At 36.5% G+C, this 22,565-nt stretch overlaps 1 protein-coding gene across 1 annotated transcript in view; it reads right to left on the minus strand.

Annotated features, from left to right (window-relative positions):
* OTUD7A (OTU deubiquitinase 7A) overlaps positions 1–22,565 on the minus strand; it is a 430,692-nt gene that overhangs the window by 97,407 nt on the left and 310,720 nt on the right. The window contains 2 exon segments of the mRNA XM_043984737.1: positions 11,976–12,194; positions 20,034–20,216. Coding sequence (XP_043840672.1) covers positions 11,976–12,194; positions 20,034–20,216 — 402 coding nt within the window.

The raw sequence follows: 22,565 nt of genomic DNA on the forward strand, positions 1-22,565 counted from the left end.
TGCACTTCACTTATAGAAGAATCCTACAGATCATTATTTGGACTCTATTTACTCTAATTTTACACTCAGTTCTAAGTTCACAATCTGATTTTATAGTCCCCTTCAAATGAGCAGCAGAAATTTAAAGTTGCAGGTTGCTTGACTTGGGTTCAAATCCGGCCTCAGACCCTTGACACTTACTAGCTGTGTGACCCTGGGCAAGTCACTTAACCCCAATTGCCTCACCAAAAAAAAAAAAAAAAAAAAAGAAGTGATACCTGATAGTCCTTCAGCAAAGAAGACAGAGCTTCTGACTTCTCCCAGGAGAAGAAAGAAAAAACTCAATAACATGCAAAAAAATTCAGTGGTCAGGGGCGGGGGGGTGGATTTAGCATAGGGACAAATGATGCTACACAGTCCAATATTCCCTAGAGGCATCATAGTAGAATATTAGATGTTCATGATGAACATCAAGAAAACTTAATACAGGATCCTCTATTTAAGAAGTCTCAAAAGTATATGATACATTTTTCGAAATATTTGCTTCCCCAATAGCTAAACACAGATACAGATACACATAGACATATTGGGTATTTAAAAGGTAAGCTTAAATTATCTGTAAAATTCACTTCTATGGAACACCCCATTCCTCAATATTGCCTGATAACCAAAGCATTTTATGGTGCCTTATATATTATCTTTTCATTATAAATGAGGAAAACAAGGCATGTAGAAACTAAGGGGGAGGTCAAACTAGAATGCATGTTCAGAATAGCAATCAGAAATAAAATATTTATATGTGTTTTAAGATTATTTGAAATTCCTTCCTTCCTTCCTTCCTTCCTTCCTTCCTTCCTTCCTTCCTGTGCTTTCTTCCCTTCCATACACATTTCATTTTTTACTGTCATTCGAAAGCTTCATGTGGATCAGATGCAAGCTTCAACAAAAACATGTCTGAAAGGAGGCATTTTACTCTAGGTTATTTCTAGGCACATAAATGAATGCATTTCAATTTGGTTAAAAATATTGAATCTAAGCACTTTTTTGGGGGGGAGGGAAGGACCTGTTCCACAATGCCAAGGTCCTAGTTTGACTTTTTTCCACTCTTGAATTTTGTTCATTTCAGCAGTGTGGAGACTTCATGCTTCCTTCCTTCCTTTCTTCCTTCCTTCCTTCCTTCCTTCCTTCCTTCCTTTCTTTCTTTCTTTCTTTCTTTCTTTCTTTCTTTCTTTCTTTCTTTCTTTCTTTCTTTCTTTCTTTCTTCCTTCCTTCCTTCCTTCCTTCCTTTCTTTCTTCCTTCCTTCCTTCCTTCCTTCCTTCCTTCCTTCCTTCCTTCCTTCCTTCCTTCCTTCCTTCCTTCCTTCCTTCCTTCCTTCCTTTCTTTCTTTCTTTCTTTCTTTCTTTCTTTCTTTCTTTCTTTCTTTCTTTCTTTCTTTCTTGGAACCATTAAGTCATTCTATCATTGCTTGAACTGGGTTACCATGAAGGAAGCAATCTGATAGCTTTGTGGTCACTTCAAACATTTTGACCACCCTGACATTAACTGCAGATCTACATATGTTTGGTTTGGCCCTGGGGGAGGGGACCATCTAGATGGTCAGCTCAATTTTTTTTGTCCTTTCTGTTGGAGAGGAGTATCTAAAAACAGTCTGATATTTGCCAAAGGATAGTGAACAATGGACCTAATGAGATGGTCCACATGTTTCCTAGTCTTTGCCATGCTCATAAAATGGTGTGTCAGGAAATTATGGAAACAGATCAACTAGATGATAGCCTATCCCATACTAGATAGCCAATTAAATCTCTTATCCCAGTGCTTTTTGCTTGCCCAAAAGCTTGCCATGGTGTACATGACAGCCTATGTCCTTCAGCCAGAGGACATACAAGTAGAAACTCCCTCTTTTATTTGTTATGTTGATATTCAATTCATTTCCCAGGGAGGTCTAGGAGGCAATCCATCATTGATGTCTGCCCTTGAAAGGCACAGTGCAGGGAACAACTAAAACCACGCAGCCAAATAAGTATTTATCCTAGAGCTTGGTACATAAATACTTCAGTCATAGAACAAAGTGAGCCCAGTGTTCAGAATACAAATCCTGGCAAAGATCATGATAGAACAAGCCACCCCTTGAAGTACTTGATTTGGAAAGGCAGCTCTGGTGTGTGACTGAGCATGGTATGATGCTGAGTTTCTATTTTGTCCAGCCTCAGAAACCCTGAGCCATGGAGTTTTGGGTTGCTTTATTACTGCTGTTATGTCCAGGATAGAACAAATAATCCTGAGACAAGAAAAGAGCAACAACAAACCACTGGATTTGGGATCAGAAGAACTGGGTTCAAATTCTGACCTTTCCATTTAGTAGCTATGTGACCTTGGGAAAGTCACTTAGAACACATGAGCCTCAATTTCGTTCTTTCTAAACCATACTTGTTCTACCACCTTTTGCTGTGAGGCTTATGCGGAATGTAATGTAAATGGTTTGGCAACAAGACGCTATATAAATACCAGCTATTCCAGAACTTGGGGGTAACTAGGTGGTAAGAGTAGAGAATACTGGACTTGGAGTCAGGAGAACCTGAATTTGAATCCTGCCTCAGACATGTATTAGCTGTGCTATCCTGGACAAGTCACTTAACCTTCCAGCCTCACTTTCCTCATCTGTAAAAATAGTGATATAATAGTACCTACCTCCCAAAGTGATTGTATCAAATATGATAACATTTGTCAAGCACATTGTAAACCTCAAAGCACTATATAAATGCCAGCTATTAGTATCACTATTATCACTAATCATCATAATAAAAATAACTATCATTTATGTAGCACTTATGTTCTAGGCATTGTGTTAAATGCTTTACAAATATCTTATTTAATAATAATAATCATAATGATTAAGTAATTATCTTATTTAATGATGATGATAATTTAATAATAATGATGATGATGATGAAGTAATTCCGAGGGAGAAGGCTTGTCTGCTTTTGTTTTATAGTGGGGTTGAAGCTATTCCCTACTTAGATTACAACCTAAGAAAGTATGATGTTGGCTCCATTTCTTTTTAATTGGGATTTATAAGAATTTACATAATAATATTTCACCTTTGCATAGCACTTTACATTTCTAAAATTCTTGCATATACATTAGCTCATATTCTCCTCCATTACCTTATGACATAGGGTTATTCTCTCTCTAGTAATATCCTCCCTTTTAAGCCCTTCCCCTCCTATTCCTGCTTATTTACCTCTTTCTTTATTCATTCATTCATTCGTTTGTTCATTTATCTATCTATCTATCTATCTATCTATCTATCTATCTATCTATCTATCTATCTATCTATCTATCATCTATCTATCTATCTATTTTTGCAGGGCAATGAGTGTCAAGTGACTTGTCCAGGGTCACACAACAAGTGAGTGTCAAGTGTCTGAGGTCAGGTTTGAACTCAGGTCCTCCTGAATCCAGGGCTGGTGCTTTATCCACTATGCCACTTAGCTGCCCCTATTTCCCTCTTTAGTTTGATATATTTCTGTACCAAACTGAGTCTATATGTATGTGCTCAATCCTCTTTTGTCTTTTTCAGATAAGGGTGAGATTCAGTTGATATTCACTTGCTTCTATGTTTGCATAGTCTTCTTATACCTTCCAATTATGAAAAGTAGCAAGTCCCATCTTCTTTCTTTATCCTTTATACAAAAGTATATTTACTTAACTCTACCCTACCTGCTCTTTATGGGGCAGCTGGATGGAATAGTGGATAGAGCATTGGCCCTGACGTTGGGGGGGCCTGAGTTCAAATCTGACCTCAGACACTTACAAGGTGTATGACCCCTAGGCAAGTCATTTAACCCCAATTGCCTTAAACATCCAGGGCCAACTCCAGTCATCCTGATATATATCTTGCCACTGTAACCAGATGACTCTGGAGGAGAGAGTGAGGCTGGTAACTTTTCACAGCCCTACCTCACATAAATCCAATTCATGACATCACCCCAATGTCACAGTCCTCTTTGAGAATAAAGGGCAAACAACAACAACCTGCTCTTTCCTCTTTTTTAAATCCCCATAACAGAAGCCATCCACCTCTCACCTCTGTTGTTTTTCTTATTTAATTCCCTCAATACCCTTCAAAGACATTAAGGTTCTGATTGAACATGGCTTCTTCTCATTCTGTTATAATGTTAGCATTACATCATCATACAACTTGTAATTGCTCAAATAAATTTACCTTTCTAGATATGTCTGTATTTCAAAGTTACTACTTCCTTCTTTTGACCAGAAGTGCTTACAAACCCTCTACTCCATTAAAGATCCATTAACTAACAAAAACAAAAACAAATCTACCCTGTGGGATTATTTAGTTTTGCAGGTTATTATTCTAGGTTTTAATCCTTTATCTTTTGCCTTTTGGAACATCATATTCCAAGAACTATTCTCATTTCTTAGTAGAAGATGATAGGTCTTATGTGATCCTGACTCTGCTGCCTTGGTGTTTGAACATTCTGGATGCTTGTATTTTTTTTCTTTGATGTGGGAGCTCTGGATTTTGGCTATGACATCCCTACTGGGGGGTTCTTTTAGGACCTTGCTGATAAAATCTATCTTTGCTTTGCCCTCTGGTTCTAATAGATTTGGCCAGTTTTCATTCATGTTTTCTAGAAATATAATGTTCAGGCTTTTGAAAAACAAATCATCATTTCAGCGAGTCCATTTATTATTCTCTGTTCCTGACTTTTTTTCTAGGTCAGTTAATTTTGATATCCACTATCTTAAATTTCTGTCTATTTTTTCAATCTTTTGATTTTGTTCCAATATTTCTTGCTTTCTCATAGAGTCATTGATTTCCATTTCATTTTTTTTTTTTTTGGTTTTCTGAAAGTCCATTACTTAGGTAAGGTTTACCAATTTCTCTTCTAAGCTATTTACTTTCCTTCCAATTCTTTCTCTCAAATTTTATATTTCCTTTACAAAAATTCTTACTTCATGTCTTCTAAGTATTCATGTAGTCCTTGTGGAGATTACATATTTTGAGTCCTTACTTCTAGTAGTTACAGTTATTCCCTCTTTAGAGAAGGAAACAGAAGGGTATATTTATATCTGCAATATATATATATATATATATATACATACATATATATATATATACATACATATATATATATATACTGGTTGGTATTATCTTTAATTTATTCATCTTCTGTAGCTTTAATTCTTAAATTGGGGCTTTGTGCCAGTGTCATGATGTGCACCCTATTCTGCTTTTAGGTAGAGTGGTTAGCCATGCTCTGTCTTTCCTTAGGTCCCTTGGAGCTCAGGCTCCCCAGGGTAAGTGTCTCTGGATCATCAAGGTTCAGCATGCTTAATCTTCAGGGTCTTCTGCTGAAGTGTATTTCAAAGTGTGGTCCAGGGACCCCTGGGGGTCCCAAGACCCTTTTGGGAGTCTGTGAGGTCAAAACTATTTTCATAATAATACTAAGGTTTTAATTTCTAAACCAGCAAATATTGATAGATATAATTCACAGAAACAAAAATTCTTTGTGAGATATCCTCAATAATTTTTAAGGATATATAGAAGTCCAGAAACAAAAAAATCCAGGACTACTGATCTTCAGCATATCAGGGATAGCAAGGGATTTTGGAACCCCTGGGTGCCTGGGCTCTCCTGGTCTGAGCATTTGTTACACATTCTGGTCTCTGCCACCCTTTGTTCCCTAGGGTTTCCTGACCTCTTCAAGGATTTCTTTGGGGGCCTCCATTTTTGCTGCCTTCAGACAGAGTACAGGCTCCAGTGTCTCTGGGTGTTCTCTGGTTGTTTTGAGAAGTTGGGCTTGTTTGCCAGATTGGGCATTGGCTTTGTTAGCATTCCTCTTTCCTACTGTCTTTTGGCTTCAGGATGACTTCTTCTATGGTTCTGAGATGGAAAAAATTACTATAGTTTTTCACTGGGGTTTCTTAATCATTCATACATCTGGTGTGAATTTAATGATTTTGCTAGAGTAGGTCTGTGCAAACTAGGAGGTCTACCTCTCCTTCAAGCAGTCATCTTGGTGAGAGTACTCTGTTATCTTTTCAAAATCTTTAAAATGGAGTTTTGAAATATGAGTCAACAAACATTTTTAAAGTCTCCACCATGTGCAGAGTACTGTCTGAAATTATTGGGGTGATACAGAGATTAGATATTGGTTTCTGCTTTCAAAGATCATACAATCTAGAGTGTGAAATCCAATATATTTACTAAGAACTTTAATACAAAGTGGAACAAAATATATAAGGCACAAGAAGAGGTTTGGAAAATGAACAGTTATATACCGGGGGAAGTAGGGCCCCAAACACTAATGGATACAGCTCATAAGGAGGAAAGGTGGATGGGTTAGGGCCATTTTACTTGGAAAACTGAAGGAAGGATGACTTAATAACAATTTTCAATCATAAGGAGGAGGCAGTATGAGAAAGAAGTTGACTTGCCACATTCCAACTCTGCTGTGGCAAGACAAAGAAAAAAAAATCAGGCTTTTATTGTAATTGAGATGTATGCTAGATGATAAGGAAAAAAGTTCTGACCACAAGGGAGATTGCGGAATCCAATGGAGAGCTCAAAAAAAGTGGAATAACAAAGTATAAGTAGAGCCTTTCCTGGAAGCAAACGAGTTAACACCATGACCTTTGGAACCAACTATTCTCAAAACCTCTAAAAAGTTATGTTTTAATATTACTTTACTGTTGACTTTAAGGATCAAATTAAATAGTAAATATTTCTCTTAAAAAGATGTTAATTTGTACATTGAAATTATATGTTCAAGTACCTTAATGAAGGATACTGTGATTTGATTAGTTCAAATGGGCTGCTGTTTGGAACGAAGGTCTATGAAACATTAATATATATGTGAACACCATTTTAAAAAGTTATTTATCTTCCAAGGCTTAGTTGAATTCTGTTACCACATTGGTTCCTGACACCCTCCTTCCTCCAGCCCTTCCCAGGGTCTCCACTGGGCTATGAATATTTTCTTGAATTATTCATTTGATGTTCATCAGCCCACAAGACAACTTCTGGGAAGCAAGATGGTAAATGTTTGATTATACCTAATTACTTCAAAAGTTTTTTTTTTAAACAGGAAGGAAGCATGTCTGATGTTTCATAGTGCTTCAAATACAGCAAATTGTGAAGATGAGTTGTTACTAGAATTCATCCTGAATAATTTCAGACACAAGAGTAACTACAAATGAAGGAGATTTAGTTTCCTAAAAGAGGCTGAGTATCTCACTTGCCATGACAATGAGGTAAGTAATTAATATTCTGGGACTGTAAAAATATATATGGACTTTAATCCCAATAAAAAGCAACAAGTTATCAACAAACCAATTGCAACCCCAGAAATGCACCTTTCTATAAAGTGATTAATCAAACCAATATGGAAAAACTATAAGCCCCTAAAATCCTCCCTAACCAGGGGAAAATTGCTTTTTGGAAAAGTACAACATGAAAATTTTTCCATTTCTTTAATACTCAATTTAGACCACATATTCAATCACATTTCAATTACCTCTGAATACCAATAGCAAAGGCAATTTCTTTGAGAAGTGCAAAGAACTTTTTGAATTTGAGGACTAGAAAGATTCAACAATTTAACAAATATTTGTTAAGTGCTGCCTATGGGCAAGACATTATGTTAGGTGTCAGGAACACACACACACACACACACACAAAACAAAAAACCAGAAGCCTTCCAGAACTTTAACATTTCAATGGGGCTAAGGTAGGTAAGGGATGGTGGGAAAAATGTAAATATCAGTGGGAAAAGGGATCAGAGAAGTAAGTAATCACTAAGAAAGTGTGTATTTGAACTGAACCTTGAAGGAAGATGCAGATTCAAAAAGAGGGAGATGAAGAGGAACTCCAATATCAGGATCATAGAAAATTAGGGTAATTCTTAGAGTAATGAAATCAAGGGAGAATTGTTTAAGAATGATACATATCTCGAGAATTCTACTCATTTAAGTTGTCTGTGGACTACATGTATAAAGATATTTTTCGTAATTAATTGGCATCTCTTCTCATCACTCCTTGAATGGTAAACCAACTAGAAAAATTTCAAACTTCAAAGTTTAATTTGGAAACAACTTGTACAAAAGTCATTGTACAAAAGTCATGGTCCAGTTATTATTTTTTTAAACTTTTTTTAAACTTTCAGCTGTGATAGGGTAGTCATTGCAATTTTACCTGAATAATAACTTCACTTTAACAAAAGAAAGAGAACAGTACTTATTAAATGTTCTCCTTTTGAAAACCAGAATTCCCCAAAAGGAAAAAATGGTATGCAAAACTTTTCAACAGAGGCTTAGGTTTTGTTATGGTCTGAGAGTTATTAGTCATTTCTTTTGACTTTCCAAAGAAATGTTCTTCTGATTCATACAAGGTAATGGAATCAATTAACTCGAGATTTTAACAGATGGCATACTACACATTTCTAAATAAGGTGCCTATGTCCGTCACCCTTGAAGACAAACAGAAACTAACCAAATGTGACATCAGTTCAATGTGAGAGAGTAAGAGAGATTTTTTTTACCTTAAATTTGGCTCTGCCATTTCTAATATGTTGCCATAAAAATAACTTGTGGCCACAGAACACATATGTGGTAGCAACAAAGAAAATACTTCCTCAAAGAAAAAGGAAATAAGCACACTTCGCAATAAAACACAAGGCTACAATTGCTATTTACTTTTTCTACTTTTAGCAAGAGATACTGTGTTAGCAATGCATCCTGGGTGGCTAGAAAACATGGTAGATTCCAAAGCACAATGAGGATGGAAAGAAAGAACTGGCAACTCATACAATGAGAAATCATTCTTAAGTTATTGAAAGACTCAAGAAAGACTAAAGGTAGTGAATAAGACCAAAGTAAAAGACATCAGAGAGAAGAGATGGTTTGAGGGAGCATCCTACAAAATATAATTTATTTCCTATGGATCACAACATAGATACATTACATTTTTAAAAGTCCCATGACCTAGTAAGTTTTGAAAAGATTTTACTTTAACTGACTAATTCTATTGGAACACCACTTCTGGGCCCACTCATTGAAATTGTACTTCCACCTTCAGGTTGGGGTCCCCCAAGGGTGGGCTGATTTCTCTTCTCTGGGGAGGGAATTAGCATTGATATGGCATGTGCTATGTTCCTGGCACTATACTAAGTGCTTTACAATTATCTCATTTGATTGTTCACAACAATTCTGGGAGGTAGATGCAGTTAGTAGTCTCCTTTTACAATTGAGGAAACTGAGGCAAACAGATTAAATGACTTACCCTGGTCCACACAGCTAGTAACTGTCTGTGGCTGAATTTGATCTTGAATCCTGACTCTGGGCCCAGCATACTAGTACCTGTGCCACCTAGTTGCTCTGGTATTGTCATTCATGAGCCCCTTTGGTAACTAGCTAGTGGCCTCAATTGGTTTTTATGAATATTATTGAATCAGATTATTTGGTCAGAACAATTTGAAACAAAACATTTCCTTTAAAAGTCATGAGTATACTCTCCCACAAATATACATGGATCCAAGATGAGAGTGGGCCCAGAGTTGGATTACAGTGGAAATGAGGACACATGTATAAAGAATATGTGTGAACAAAGGATAAACTCACAGCTCCTGGCTGCTAGAAGTCCTTTCTGGAATCCATGGCCAACACTCTCCTTTGGCACAAGAGATCATATTTGTCAAACTGCTTCCTCCCTCAGGTGGCTATCTTTCTGAATCTATGTTTGCCCCTATGTCTCTATCTGCTCCACATTGGATGCATTGTCTCCTATTGGATCAATCTCTTTGATGGTATGCTTGGTGGGGTAGAGGAGGACTGTTCATACCCCAAGGGAATTCCTTTTAAGGGGTTTTAGTATTTCCAACTAGAAATACTTCCTCCACTAGTTGTTGACAAAGTGACTGTTCTCACTTTTGGAACATTATTTTTCATACATAGGCCCAGAGGTGTGTTTGGTTCTTTTAACTAGTCACAAAATGTTTTCCTGGGTGGCATCATTTACCTTCATGCAATTATTAAAGCATTATAATCCTTTAAAATCAATCAAGGGCTTGTTCTTACCTAGTCTACAATTCTGATTGATTGAATACTAATTGTCAAGGCCTTCTGTGATTATAAGGCAGCTAGGTGGCTCAGTGGACAGAGCACCAGGCCTGCAGTCAGGAAGACTCATATTCCTGAGCTCAAAACCAGCCTCAGACATTTACTAGCTATGTGACCTTGGGCAAGTCACTTAAGCCTGTTTACTTCAGTTTTCTCACCTGTAAAATGATCCTAAGTAGGAAATGGCAAACCACTCCAGTATCTTTGCCAAGAAAACCCCAAATGGGGTCACAAAGAGTCAAACAAGACTGAACAGACTGAACAACAGCAACAAATCTATGATTACATCATGTGGGAGAAGGGTAGAAAGCCCATCCTTACTCCATAAAAATCAAGCTTAATTTCAAAACCAAAGAACAAACCATGATTTGAACATGACCTATCTCATTTCATAGAAATGAAATCCTGCCATTTTGGTATTTTGCAATGTAGTCTCACACTCTTTTACTACATATTGAGGATATTCAATAAATCCTGTTTTGGCTTACAGATGAAATTGCAGAAAATCATTCAAAATTAGCTTAAAATACATATAACCTCTATTTCTTGTTTGTCAGCATCTATAAACTAAGAGTTAGCATACTTTCACAACTTAATTAGCCACTGGCTTAATAACTGGGTTGTAAGGACAGGTGATTATTGTCATGCATCACTCTGTACCACCATTTCCACCTCATTCAACAACAAAAAATCAGCTGAACTCCAATGAAATTTTGCTATTAAGATCAAGTATACTAGACTGGTAGTAAGAAATCATGAGTTTGCTTGGGTACTAACTAGCTACATGACCTTGGCATGCCACTTAACTAACCAGTTCCTCAATTTCTTCTCCTCCTCCTCCTCCTCCTCCTCCTCCTCCTCCTCCTCCTCCTCCTCCTCCTTCTTCTTTGTGAGGCAATTGGGATTAAATGACTTGCCCAGGGTCACACAGCTAGTAAGTCAATTTCTGCTTATATAAAAGGGAAGGTGGGGCTATATGATGGATGAACAGTCTACCTTCAAATTCTATACTATATGCCTCTTCACTACTGTAACTTTGGTTAATAAGTGGATTTTCTTTAGAAATAATTTTAGGGCAAAGAATCAAAACATAAATCGAAAAGCAAAATATTCTACAATTTTTCACGAGATCATTAAAAGTAGTTGTACCTAAAGAAAATCCTGGATTTGGCTTAAACATTCATTCTGGTTTTTTCCCTATGGTGATGATCATTCTTCAAAGAGTAAATTGATTTACCTGGTTGTTTACTATCTAACTCTATGCCTTCAGTAGGAAATTGGCAGTGTTTGATAGAAAGTAAGGACAGAATTGAAGCCAGGTTTGGGTTAGTACAGCTTTCCTTTTGCCTGTGGAATATGGGGTATTAGAGGCAAAGTTATATGGGAAAAGAATAAACTGTAATGAACATTTATTAAGTGTTTACTATGTGAAATGCTCAATGTTTAAAGCTGGGTAGAAAGATAAAGATGAAACAGGTCTTCCCCTTAATGAATCTGAGAAAATTTTTACTTCCCTTGGTGTAGGGCTAACATAGCATCAATTTTCAAAGACCATGGATTTAGGAGCAAAAAAATGGAGGAGCCTAAGTAACATATAATTTTAAACTATTTAACCAGAGGTATGTTAGGAGCAAGACTTTTTTACTGAGAATAAGTCTTGGCTCAGGATAGCCAAAGTTGGAACTGAATATAGCAGAGAATGGATTCATGGCAAAGGATGGGGAATGCTCTTTTTTGTTTGTTTGTTTATATTATTTTCTTAGGTAAAAGCTATCTCAGATCTAATACTAAAATAAAATAAAAGGAAGAGGGGAGCCAGGTCATCTATCTACTATCAGCAAATGTATTTCCTTACCTGCCTGCTCCAAGGCAACCATTGTAGCCTGTTCAATTAAATCACGTTCAATGAAGCTCCTGAAGTCTTCGCTGTATACACTGAGGTCTGGCAGTTGGAATGTGTAGATGGGCATCTCCAGGGGAAATTGTTCATTGCTGCATTCATTGGCCACATGGGATCGGGCAAGGGAGACTATGGCTGAGCTGGCATGAGAAATACCTCTGGAAAGACGTTTTTCTAGGAAGAAAAAGAACTATGATGCCTAAGTGGCTTGTAAATGCTAACCCCAAACCACAATGTATAGATTTGTTTATTTATATATAACACCCTCTCCATCAAATGCTGCCCCTTCTCTTCAATACATATCTTCATCAAAATGTATTCAGGAAACTGGGCTGAATAAATACCACTTTGCAAATAACACTTACTCGTTATACCAAGCCACTTAGAAGAAATAATTGTTAAAGGCTTAATAGGACAAATATTTATTAACATTTTAAAAGATCATCATTATTCTTGCTCATTCTGAGCCCAGGCTGTATCTAACAAAATTCTGTGCACAACTATCATCTCATATCATTAAAATACATCAAAGAGATTGGAATTTGTTTTTATCTTTAAAGCAGGTGGCAATCTATTTTGGATCTAACCATCGTGACTTCAATTTTAAGACAGATTCTTTTTATTTGTTCTGATAAACATGACATATATGGAAATTTGCTGACCTCAAACACCAAAGCAGTCTTTGTGTGTGTTTTTTCTCCCCCATCAATACTATATTTTGTCAGGAAGTGTCTATAGGCCATGGTCTACTTAGGAATAATAACTGTCATATAGAAGTTTCCTAAAGCAAAGGTTTTCAAATTTTTATGGATGATAGAATCCTTTACTTTAAACATAATTCAGCAGAACCCTTGCAGTAAAATAATTTTTAAAAATGTTTAACCTGGGAAGTTTTATTTGAAGCAATTATTGCTATAACATCTTAAAAATAGCCATGTACTCCTTGGTCATCTCAATAATAATAATAATAATAATAATACAATAATAAAATATTTTATTATGCTCTTTACAAATGTACATTATTAATAGAACCAAATTATAATATTAAGAACAACAGGGGTGGCTAGGTGGCGCAGTGGATAGAGCACCGGCCCTGGAGTCAGGAGCATCTGAGTTCAAATCCGGCCTCAGACACATAACACTTACTAGCTGTGTGACCCTGGGCAAGTCACTTAACCCCAATTGCCCCACTAAAAAAAAAAAAGAACAACAATGTTTTTATATCATTTTTTATGATTTTAATATTACAAATTGCTTATTTAGTGAGAAGGAGATGATTCTTATATGTTTTATAACTTGGGATAATATTAGAAGAAATAATATGGCTTGTAAACTTTCACAACCATTTTTATAGGGGATGCGGAAAGAGAAAATTTTGATTCTTTCATTAGATTTGCTTTCAATTTTTAAAAATTATATTTCATTTGAAAATGCCTTAAAATTTGTCTGGAATGTAGATAGGCTAAAAAATTATACCAACACACATGGCACATAAAGATATCAAGAAAGTCATATTGGTCATAGTTAATTATTATATTTCCATTTGTGATTTGGTACTTGAAGTAGTTTTGTTCAATTTACTTGATCAGCTTTGACTAGTTGCACCCTAGCCTTATTGTTTCTTCCATTCAAATTTCCTAGTTTTATCTCATTTAATCTCCACTATGAGCACTTGTATAAAAATGTTATAATAAAAAAACCTGGGGCAGCTAGATGGCACAGTGGATAGAGCACCGGCCCTGGAGTCAGGAGTACCTGAATTCAAATCCGGCCTCAGACACTTAACACTTACTTGCTGTGTGACCCTGGGCAAGTCACTTAACCCCAATTGCCTCACTAAAAAAACAAAAACAAAAACAAAAACAAAAACAAAAACAAAACAAACCCAATAACTTATGAATATAGAATCATAGACCCAGCTAGAAGAGACCCTGGAGGTCATCTAGACTCTTTCCTTTTACAGATGAGGAATGTCATGTCAAGAGTAGTTAAGTGATCTGGCCAAGGTCAAATAGGCAGAAATAATAGAAATAAGATGTTAATGTCATCAATGAACTGATATTTTCCTTTCCAAAGGTAACAAATGAATGCTTTTTTACTAAATCTAATAATAATAACAATAGCAATAACAACTTACATTTATATGATGCTTTTTGCTTATATAGAATATTATCTAAGCCCATCCTTATGACAGTCCTATGAGGTTGAAAATGTCAGTATTTCTGTCCTCATATAACACATAGAGGAAATTGAGGACCAGAAATGTTAGGGGCTATGAACAAAATTGTATAACCATCAAGCAATGGGTTTACTGACTAAAGTCAAATTTAGATTCAGACTTAGTCAGTACTTGGAACTTTAGACTTGAATTCTTAACCTGGAGTCTGTGATTTTAAAATTATATGTATATTTTGATAAATGTAATTCAATAAAATTGTTTTTCTTTTGCAATCTTATTGTATATCTTTTAAAACACTATGTATGGGGCAGCTAGGTGGTGCAGTGGATAAAGCACTGGCTCTGGATTCAGAAGGACCTGAGTTCAAATCCGGCCTCAGACACTTGACACTTACTAGCTGTGTGACCCTGGGCAAGTCACTTAACCCTCATTGCCCTGCAAAAATTAAAAAAGCAACAATACTATGTATGTAGATCATAGCCTTCACTGTACCATGAAAGAGGTCCATGGTGCTAAAAAAGGTTAAGATCTTCCACTCTGGAAGGAACTTTCCACCATAATAATGTCCCTTTTGTCACAAAGTATCTGTAAAGTACCCACCTACTTTAGTTCAACAAATATTTATTATTTATAATGTGCAAAGCACTTTGGTAGATGTGGGCCACATGTGAGATTTAGATAAGACAGTCTCTTTGCTCTAATGGAACTCACAGTTCAATTGGGAGAAATGAAGTATACACAGATAATTATAATTTGCATCATTATACAATAAATACATTAGAAATGTATAAGTTGTTTCTTTTGTTCCAGCATTTCTTTCCCTAAGATTCTGAATCAAGGGAGAACAATAATATTGTAGATTTTCTTTCAATCATCACATCCTACTTAATTAGGGAGTTGATCAATTAGTATTTATAAGTGCTTACTATGGGGCAAGGCACTGTGCTAAACATTATGAATGCAAAGACAAGAGTGAAACAGCTGATGTCTTCAAGTAGAATCCAAGGTAGTTTGGGGAAGGAGCACATTAACTTCTGAGTTGATCAGAAAAATGCGTCATGGAAAATATGTCACTTGAATTGAATATTGAAAGAAATCAGAATTCCAAGAAGCAAAGGTGAAAGAGTCCATTTCAGGAATGGGAGACAGCTAGTGTAAAGACATGGAAATGAGAGCTGGAATGTAGTGTGTGTGAAACAGGAAAGAGGCCAGTAGGACTGCAGTGTAGAATGGATAGAGGGTAATGATGTGTAGGAAGACTGGAAAAATGGGAAGGAACCTGGCAGTGAAGAGATTTCAATGCCAGACAGGGTTTGTATTTGATCCTAGAAGTAAAAGGGCATCGCTGAAGTTTATTGAGTTGCAGGAGTAGTCTGATCAGATCTGCACTTTGGGAAAATTACTTTGGAGGCTCTGTGGAGAAAGGATGGGGTGGAGAAAGGCTTGAGGTAGGGAGAGGAGAGGAGGGGACCTCTGGAACAGCTGGGAAATGAAGAGATCTAAAAGATTGAACCAAGTGCCTTGCAGATAGTAGGTGCTGAGGAAATATCTGATTGAGCTAAACATTTTTTTTTTGAAGGCTCAAAAGACTCACATTTAATAATCAACCATTATAATGTGAGAATTATAAAACTTAACACATTTTAAATACACATTTCCTACCTGGTCTAGGCTGCAATTATATAGTCAAGTTTTAAAACAACATAAACTTTCTTTTTAGACTTTTTTTACAAATGAAATTATCAAAGGTTCATTATACTAAACTCCATGACAAACTCATAAAGTATTACACTTGGGACAATAATGGTCCTACAACATCTGTTTCAAATTAGCTTACTTTTTAACATTAGGTTTTCCTACTTGTGCTATTCTATGCCTCCCCCCATCTCTACCCCAACCCCCTCCATTCTTCTGCATACCATAAAGATATACTAGAAAAGATTAAAATGTCATTCAGAAAAATGTTGTGCGCTCTCTCTCTCTCTCTCTCTCTCTCTCTTGCTCTGTTTCTGTCTCTCCCTTCCCCTCTTCCTTGCCCTCTTTCCCTCCCCCCTCTCCCCTCTCCCTCGCCTTCTCTCTCTTTGTCTCTTTTCCCATCTTCCCCCCCCTCTTTTCTCTCTTCCCTCTCTCTTTTTCTCCCCCCTCTTCCTTCTCCCTCTCCTCTGTCTATGTCTGTTTTTCTTTTCTTTCCTTTTTTTAAAGTGAAGCAGTGGATAGAAATGGCCTTAGTTTACTTTTGGTCAAACAGATTCTAAAGACGAGGCTTAAGAATTGGCAGGATATCATGCAACAATCTATATCAAACCTAATTCTCAGATGTCTCTCAGATCTTGGAATTTGAGAGAGAGCAATTTCCAGAAAATCATGTTTCAACAGTGGTATATTTTCAATTTAAACAGCACATATACCTTTAATATCATTTTTATATTACTGATAAGTTTCATATTATGTTTTCGTGAATAGGAAGTCAATTACATATTGCTTGTGGAGTAAGTACAATTGAATTCACATTTATTAGGTACTTATTATGTGCAAAAATGTCTGCTAGGTTCTGGGGATACAAAGATAAATGGCAAAGACTTCTTTAGCAGTTCACAATTGAATGGGATGGGATTGGGGCAAGGAAGGGGAGAACACATATGAATATAACCATGATACAAGGAAGAATTAAAAAAAAAAAGGAAAGGTCTAGTAAAATTCCATGAAAAATGACAGATATTCATTAGGAACAAAACCCAGGATTATATGCTAGCTGATTCCTCATGCCATTTTTTATCTGTGTAACCTTGGACATGTCACTTAACTTCTCCAGGACCCAGTCAAATGAAGGGGTTGGGATCCATAGCCTCCAAAGTTCTTTTTAGCTCTAAATCAATGATCTCAGTGATGCCCTGTCTTACATGCTGAACCAACCACTAGTTTTTAGTGAAAAAAAAAAGTCCTAACCTTTGGCCATTTGTAGAGTAGAAAAAAGTAATATTGTGGTTATAAGTACTACTATAGTAGAAAGGCCCCAGAATCTTGGTTTCAGAGTAGCTTGGTTTAAATTCTAACTAGTTACTAACTACTTGTGCTAAGTTGAATTAGTCCCTTCTTTTCTTTGGGCTTCAGTTAACTCCTCTGTAAAATGAGACTTGACAGATGATGATTTCGAAAATTCCTTCTACTTCTGAAACCTAACAGGATAACTATGAATTTTGTAACCCGAGGCAAAAATTGGGTAGGTTGGGGATAGGGAGGTACGGTGATGAAGAGCATTTTTACCATGGGTTCAGTTATATTGGCAAAGGGAGAAGTCTGGCATTTGACCCCCATCCAACCCTACTCCCTTCCCTCAAAAGGTTGGGAGAGAGGATTTGGGCAGCTGCTCCAAATGAAGTGTGGATCAGAGAGAATTGTGATGTGGGATGTAATGACAATGGTTATGCCAGAGAAAGAACACCAAGTCCCTGGGAAGAAGTATCCCATAGTGCCTTGGGGGAAAGCTCCATCCGGCCTAGGTTCTGATGAGACTGATACTATGAAGTGTGGGTTAAAAGAGTATCACTCACAATTTGAGAAGGGAAATTTCCCACCTTTTAAGTCATGTGGAATAAATACATGGTCCTAAGGGCCACATAAACTTGACATAATTGACTCACCATCAACAGGACATACAGTCGGATGTTTTCTTTTTCCCTCCTCAAAGCTTGGAAGATAAGTAAGTTGACTCCATCCATCCATCCATCCATCCATCCATCCATCCATCCATCCATCCATCCATCCATCCACACTTTCTGGTCCAGACCCATATCCATATTTAGACCATCAGTCAATATGCATTTGTAGATGGTGTGAGGTGTGCCACATGATATTATTAAACAGTACTAAATGTTAAATATTAGCAGTCTGAAAGAGGTAGTCTCTTTGATGCAAAAAATAGTTTCCAAGTGTCAAAAGACTTTAATGGGAAACAGCTGTTCCTAATACAAATAATCATATGTAATCTTCTTTTTCTTTTTCTTCTTCCTCTTCCTCCTCCTCCTCCTCCTCCTCCACCTCCTCCTTTTCTCTGTCTCACTTTCTGTCTTCCCCCCTCTGTCTCCCTCTCTCTGTCTCTGTCTTTATGTCTCTGTCTCTCTCTGTGTTTCTCTGTCTCTCTGTGTGCATGTCTCTCTCTGTCTCTGTCTGTCAGTCTGTCTGATCTGTCTGTTTCTCTTTCACTCACACACACATACACACACACTTAATCCAAACCCAGGTCTTCCCCGCCCCTCCCCTTCTCCCCCTGGAGTGTGAGTAAAATTGGAATAGGAAATTGTAATGACAAAAGTTATTCCAAAGGGGCCTCCTCCAGTATCACCTTTATTTGAAAATGACAAAGTTCCCAGTGTTAGGAAGTACAAAACGTCTTTAGGACTGACAAAAACAAATGTCAAGACTACATTTGCATCTCCCGACAGCTCTCGCTATCCTAAGACTTAGTTGCCATTTCGGGCAACAGGATTTCATAACAGAGACTAAATAAGAATCCAATTATGTGGCACTTGAACATCCAATTTAGAAACCCTAAAATTTGAATTCTATTAAAAACAGATGGGATTATTAGACAGGCTTGATAAATACAGCTATAGCTAGGGTAGAATACAGCATCTTCATATCTATATCTTTTTTAAAAAAATCAGATGGTGGCAAATAATTACTGCATTTATCAGGACAGAAAATTCCCCAAGATTGTAAAATGTACTAAGATTTCAAAATGTAAAATATCATTGTGTTAAAGATATACCAGCCCTGATTTGCCCCATTCTCTATTTCTGAAAAACCAAGCACACTGGGGTCTCTGGTTACTTAGGGGTGATCTGGTGGTGAAAAGCCCAATGTTAGAGGTCCTTCAAGGAGACCTTTTATGAGGTGACACATGTGGTTAAGGTTACTCTTGTCTTGAGTAAAAACCAGATGGTGGTGATTGGGGGTGGGGTGGAGGAATGTATTTCTAACCTACAGAAATCAACAAAACACATTGACTAGGAAAGAATTCTGGGTTACACTCTTTTCTCTGACATTAACTATCTGTGTGACAATGTACATATCAAAATTACTCTGGATCTGCTTTTTCAGTAGTAAATGAATAGATTGATGAATAAATAAATAAACTGCACACAATGTTCATGTCCTAGTTATTTCCATAGCATGTCTGAACTCTGGCATCCTGGATGCTGCCCCCGGTTTGCTGGGCTTCAATAGATGAGCCTTTGACTTATCTCACCTAGAAGCAGACCTTCATGCCACTTTGACAGCCTGCCACCCATCATGTTCTGCTTTGCTGCTTCCTTTCCTACAATCTCCCCTCATTAAAATATAAGCTCCTTTTAGGGACTATCTTGCTTTCTTAGATTTGTATCCTGAACACTTTGCACAAGATCTAGCACAAGATAAGTGATTAATAAATACTCCACTAATCAATCAAAAGTCCCTTCTGCTTCAAGATTATGCTATTTGAAACTTTTGCTATTGTTTCAATGATATAATACTTGTGGTTCTCTTCACTAGCTTGTGAATTTTGTCTTTGTGTCTTACCACCTTCTTCAGCCTTTCTACTAAATCAACACTTATTAGCATGCTTAGCTAGAAGCAAAATAGTAGAAACAATAAAGCTAATACCTCAATCAATCCATTCACTTATTGACTTGATGAAGGGTTTGTGTGTGTGTGTGTATGTGTGTGGTCATGACTAGATGGAGAATAGGCTTTATAGTTTAACCATTCTGTCCTTGTCTCACACTCATTTGAATAATGGAAAGCTGGCGATATAATCTTCATTTCATATATTTGGTATAGTTACAGTTATTTACCTTGGGCAATGTCATCCTGTCTCTGAAGGCAGGGTCGTTCAATTTTGTTCACCTGTTGGGATGGTTCTCTCTCTGGCTGCTTGTAGTATTTTCCTTCATTGAATACCTGTGGTAGGTTGGCTGTATGAACTTGTCGGAGTTGCTCATAGTCACTCAGAGCTGCAGTCAAGTCCCAATTTTTGCCTACAAAGAAGGAAAATAGTTGTGTTGTCTGCTGTGATCTACATTAGAGAATACTTAAGTTAAAAATGTGAACAACATATTTAATAATTTATCATTTAAAATAATAACTTTAAAAGTCTTTAATTTTCCTATCACAAAATATGATACTTCAGGAAAAGTCTTTTTTCTCTGGTTTTCACAAGGGTAGTATGAAAATCGACTAAGGAATTTTTTTGTTGTTGCTCTAGACTACAATAGAATTAAACTGTAGTATATTGCTGTATTATACTATGGAATAAGTATACTACATGTAAAACTATTTAGTCTGGGACTTTGGTTCTGATTCTAACTCCCAACAAAGTACATTGCAGGAGTACCTCCTTTGAAAATCAGAAATGTGTTTTTGTAAATTGTATTATACCTACTTTTGTATACGTATTTTCTCCCCTTCAGAATTTTAATCTCCATAAAGGCTGAGATTGTATTTTACTCATCTTTTTATCCCCTGTGGTTCTTTGTAGGTGGTAAGAGACAAAGACATAATCCATAAGCTAGTGAAGACAACCACAAGTATTATATCATTGAAAAAATAGCAAAAGTCGCAAATTGCATAATCTTGAAGAAGAAAGTATGTCAGAATATGAATTGGAAGAGATCTATAGTCTGTCTAGCCTAACTCAGACTTGAGGAGGAATCTACTATATAACATTTTGAATCATATAGTATTTATCTGGCCTTTGTTTGAAAAGCTCTAATGAGGGGCAACCCACTCCAGGGGCAACGCATTTCACTTCTGAATAGCTGTAATTGTTAGGAAGGTTTTTTTACCCCTTATATAAAAACTAAGTTTGCCATTTTACAACCCATCCATTGCTATTATCGCTGTCCCTTCTTCTAAAGAATAATCCTTCAACTATATGAAGAGGGAAATAAATACAACCCCCTCCCCCAGGCTTCTCTTTTGTAGACCAAACACCCCCAATTCCTTCAGATGATCTTCAGATTAGCAGTGAACTTGAGGCTCTTCAATCTCCTGGTTATCCTTCTTTGAACACTCTATAGTAGTAATCTCAAATTCCTTCTTACTCATTTACCAAATTCTCTCTTAAGTCATTTACTGAATTCTCTCTCAGTCACTGGCCAAAACTTCTCTGTCATTGACCAAATTCTCTTGGTAATTTACCAAATACTCTTTGTCATTTACCAAATTCTCTCTTAGTCACTTACTGAATTCACTTTCAGTCATTGACCAAATTCTTACCATCTTTGACCAAAATCTCTCTCAATCATTTACTCACTACTGAGTTTGTGTGTGAAAGGGTTCTAAGTCAATGAAAATGGGTATATTTCAAGCCTATTGTGTGTAGTCTACTTAACCTCTAGTAAAAGGAGGGAAATATTGCACACAATTTGATTGAAGGCTGACATTATAGTGTTTTTGAAAATGGCCAATAGAATTTTAACTAATTTTATAGATCAAAAAAAATTTATCCTCTCTGCTTAAGTATGAGTAACAGGTATTAATTATTTTGACTAATTATGTATTAATTGAATTAGTGAATATGGAAAAACAAAGCCTTAAATGTGCAAAACAACATCTGTACATCTCGTTTTCATCAGTCTATTTTTGATGCAAGCTCAACACAATCAATCATAACATCCGAAATTGTATTACTCAGTTATTTTGATTTTGAGCACATTTTGGTACTTTCCATGAACAAAGCTATAATAAAGTTTCTCAATTCATGAAGATCAGAAAACAAAATCAGTGTCCTTTGGGTAAACAAAAGTAGAATTAAAGTGTTTCAACCGGTTTTTTTGTTTGTTTTTTGGGGGAAGGGAGCAATTGTATTTTACTTAGGAGCTAAACTTAAGATATTTGGAAGAGCAATAGAATTCAATCTAAGCACACATTTACTCTTTATATTGTCACTCAGGCAATAAGCATACAGCTCCATTGACCTGGATTCTATGTTCTCCATGAAAACTATCACACTTAGCTTCTGAAGATTCCCAGACATTCTTTTGAATCACAATTCAGTCAATTAGTTAATAAGCATTTTTTAAGCTTCTATGATGTTCCAGTCACTTTATTATGCATTGGGGATGCAAAAAGAGGCAAAAGATAGTCCCTAGTCTCAAGGAGCTCACAGTCTAGTGAGGGAGGAAAATAAGGAAACAAATAGGTACAACGAATTAAGTACAGGATAAAAATATTGAAAAATCATGATTTATCTGTATCGATATATATCACTTTATATTCTGCAGCTTTTTACCTTTTTAATCCATTGATAATGTTATCAAATATGGACATTAAAGGTTTCAAAAAATAATCAGGGGGCAGGTAGATGGCACAGTAGATAGAGCACT

This window comes from Dromiciops gliroides, chromosome 2 (assembly GCF_019393635.1).
Source record: "Dromiciops gliroides isolate mDroGli1 chromosome 2, mDroGli1.pri, whole genome shotgun sequence".
NCBI classification, from domain to species: Eukaryota; Metazoa; Chordata; class Mammalia; order Microbiotheria; family Microbiotheriidae; genus Dromiciops; species Dromiciops gliroides.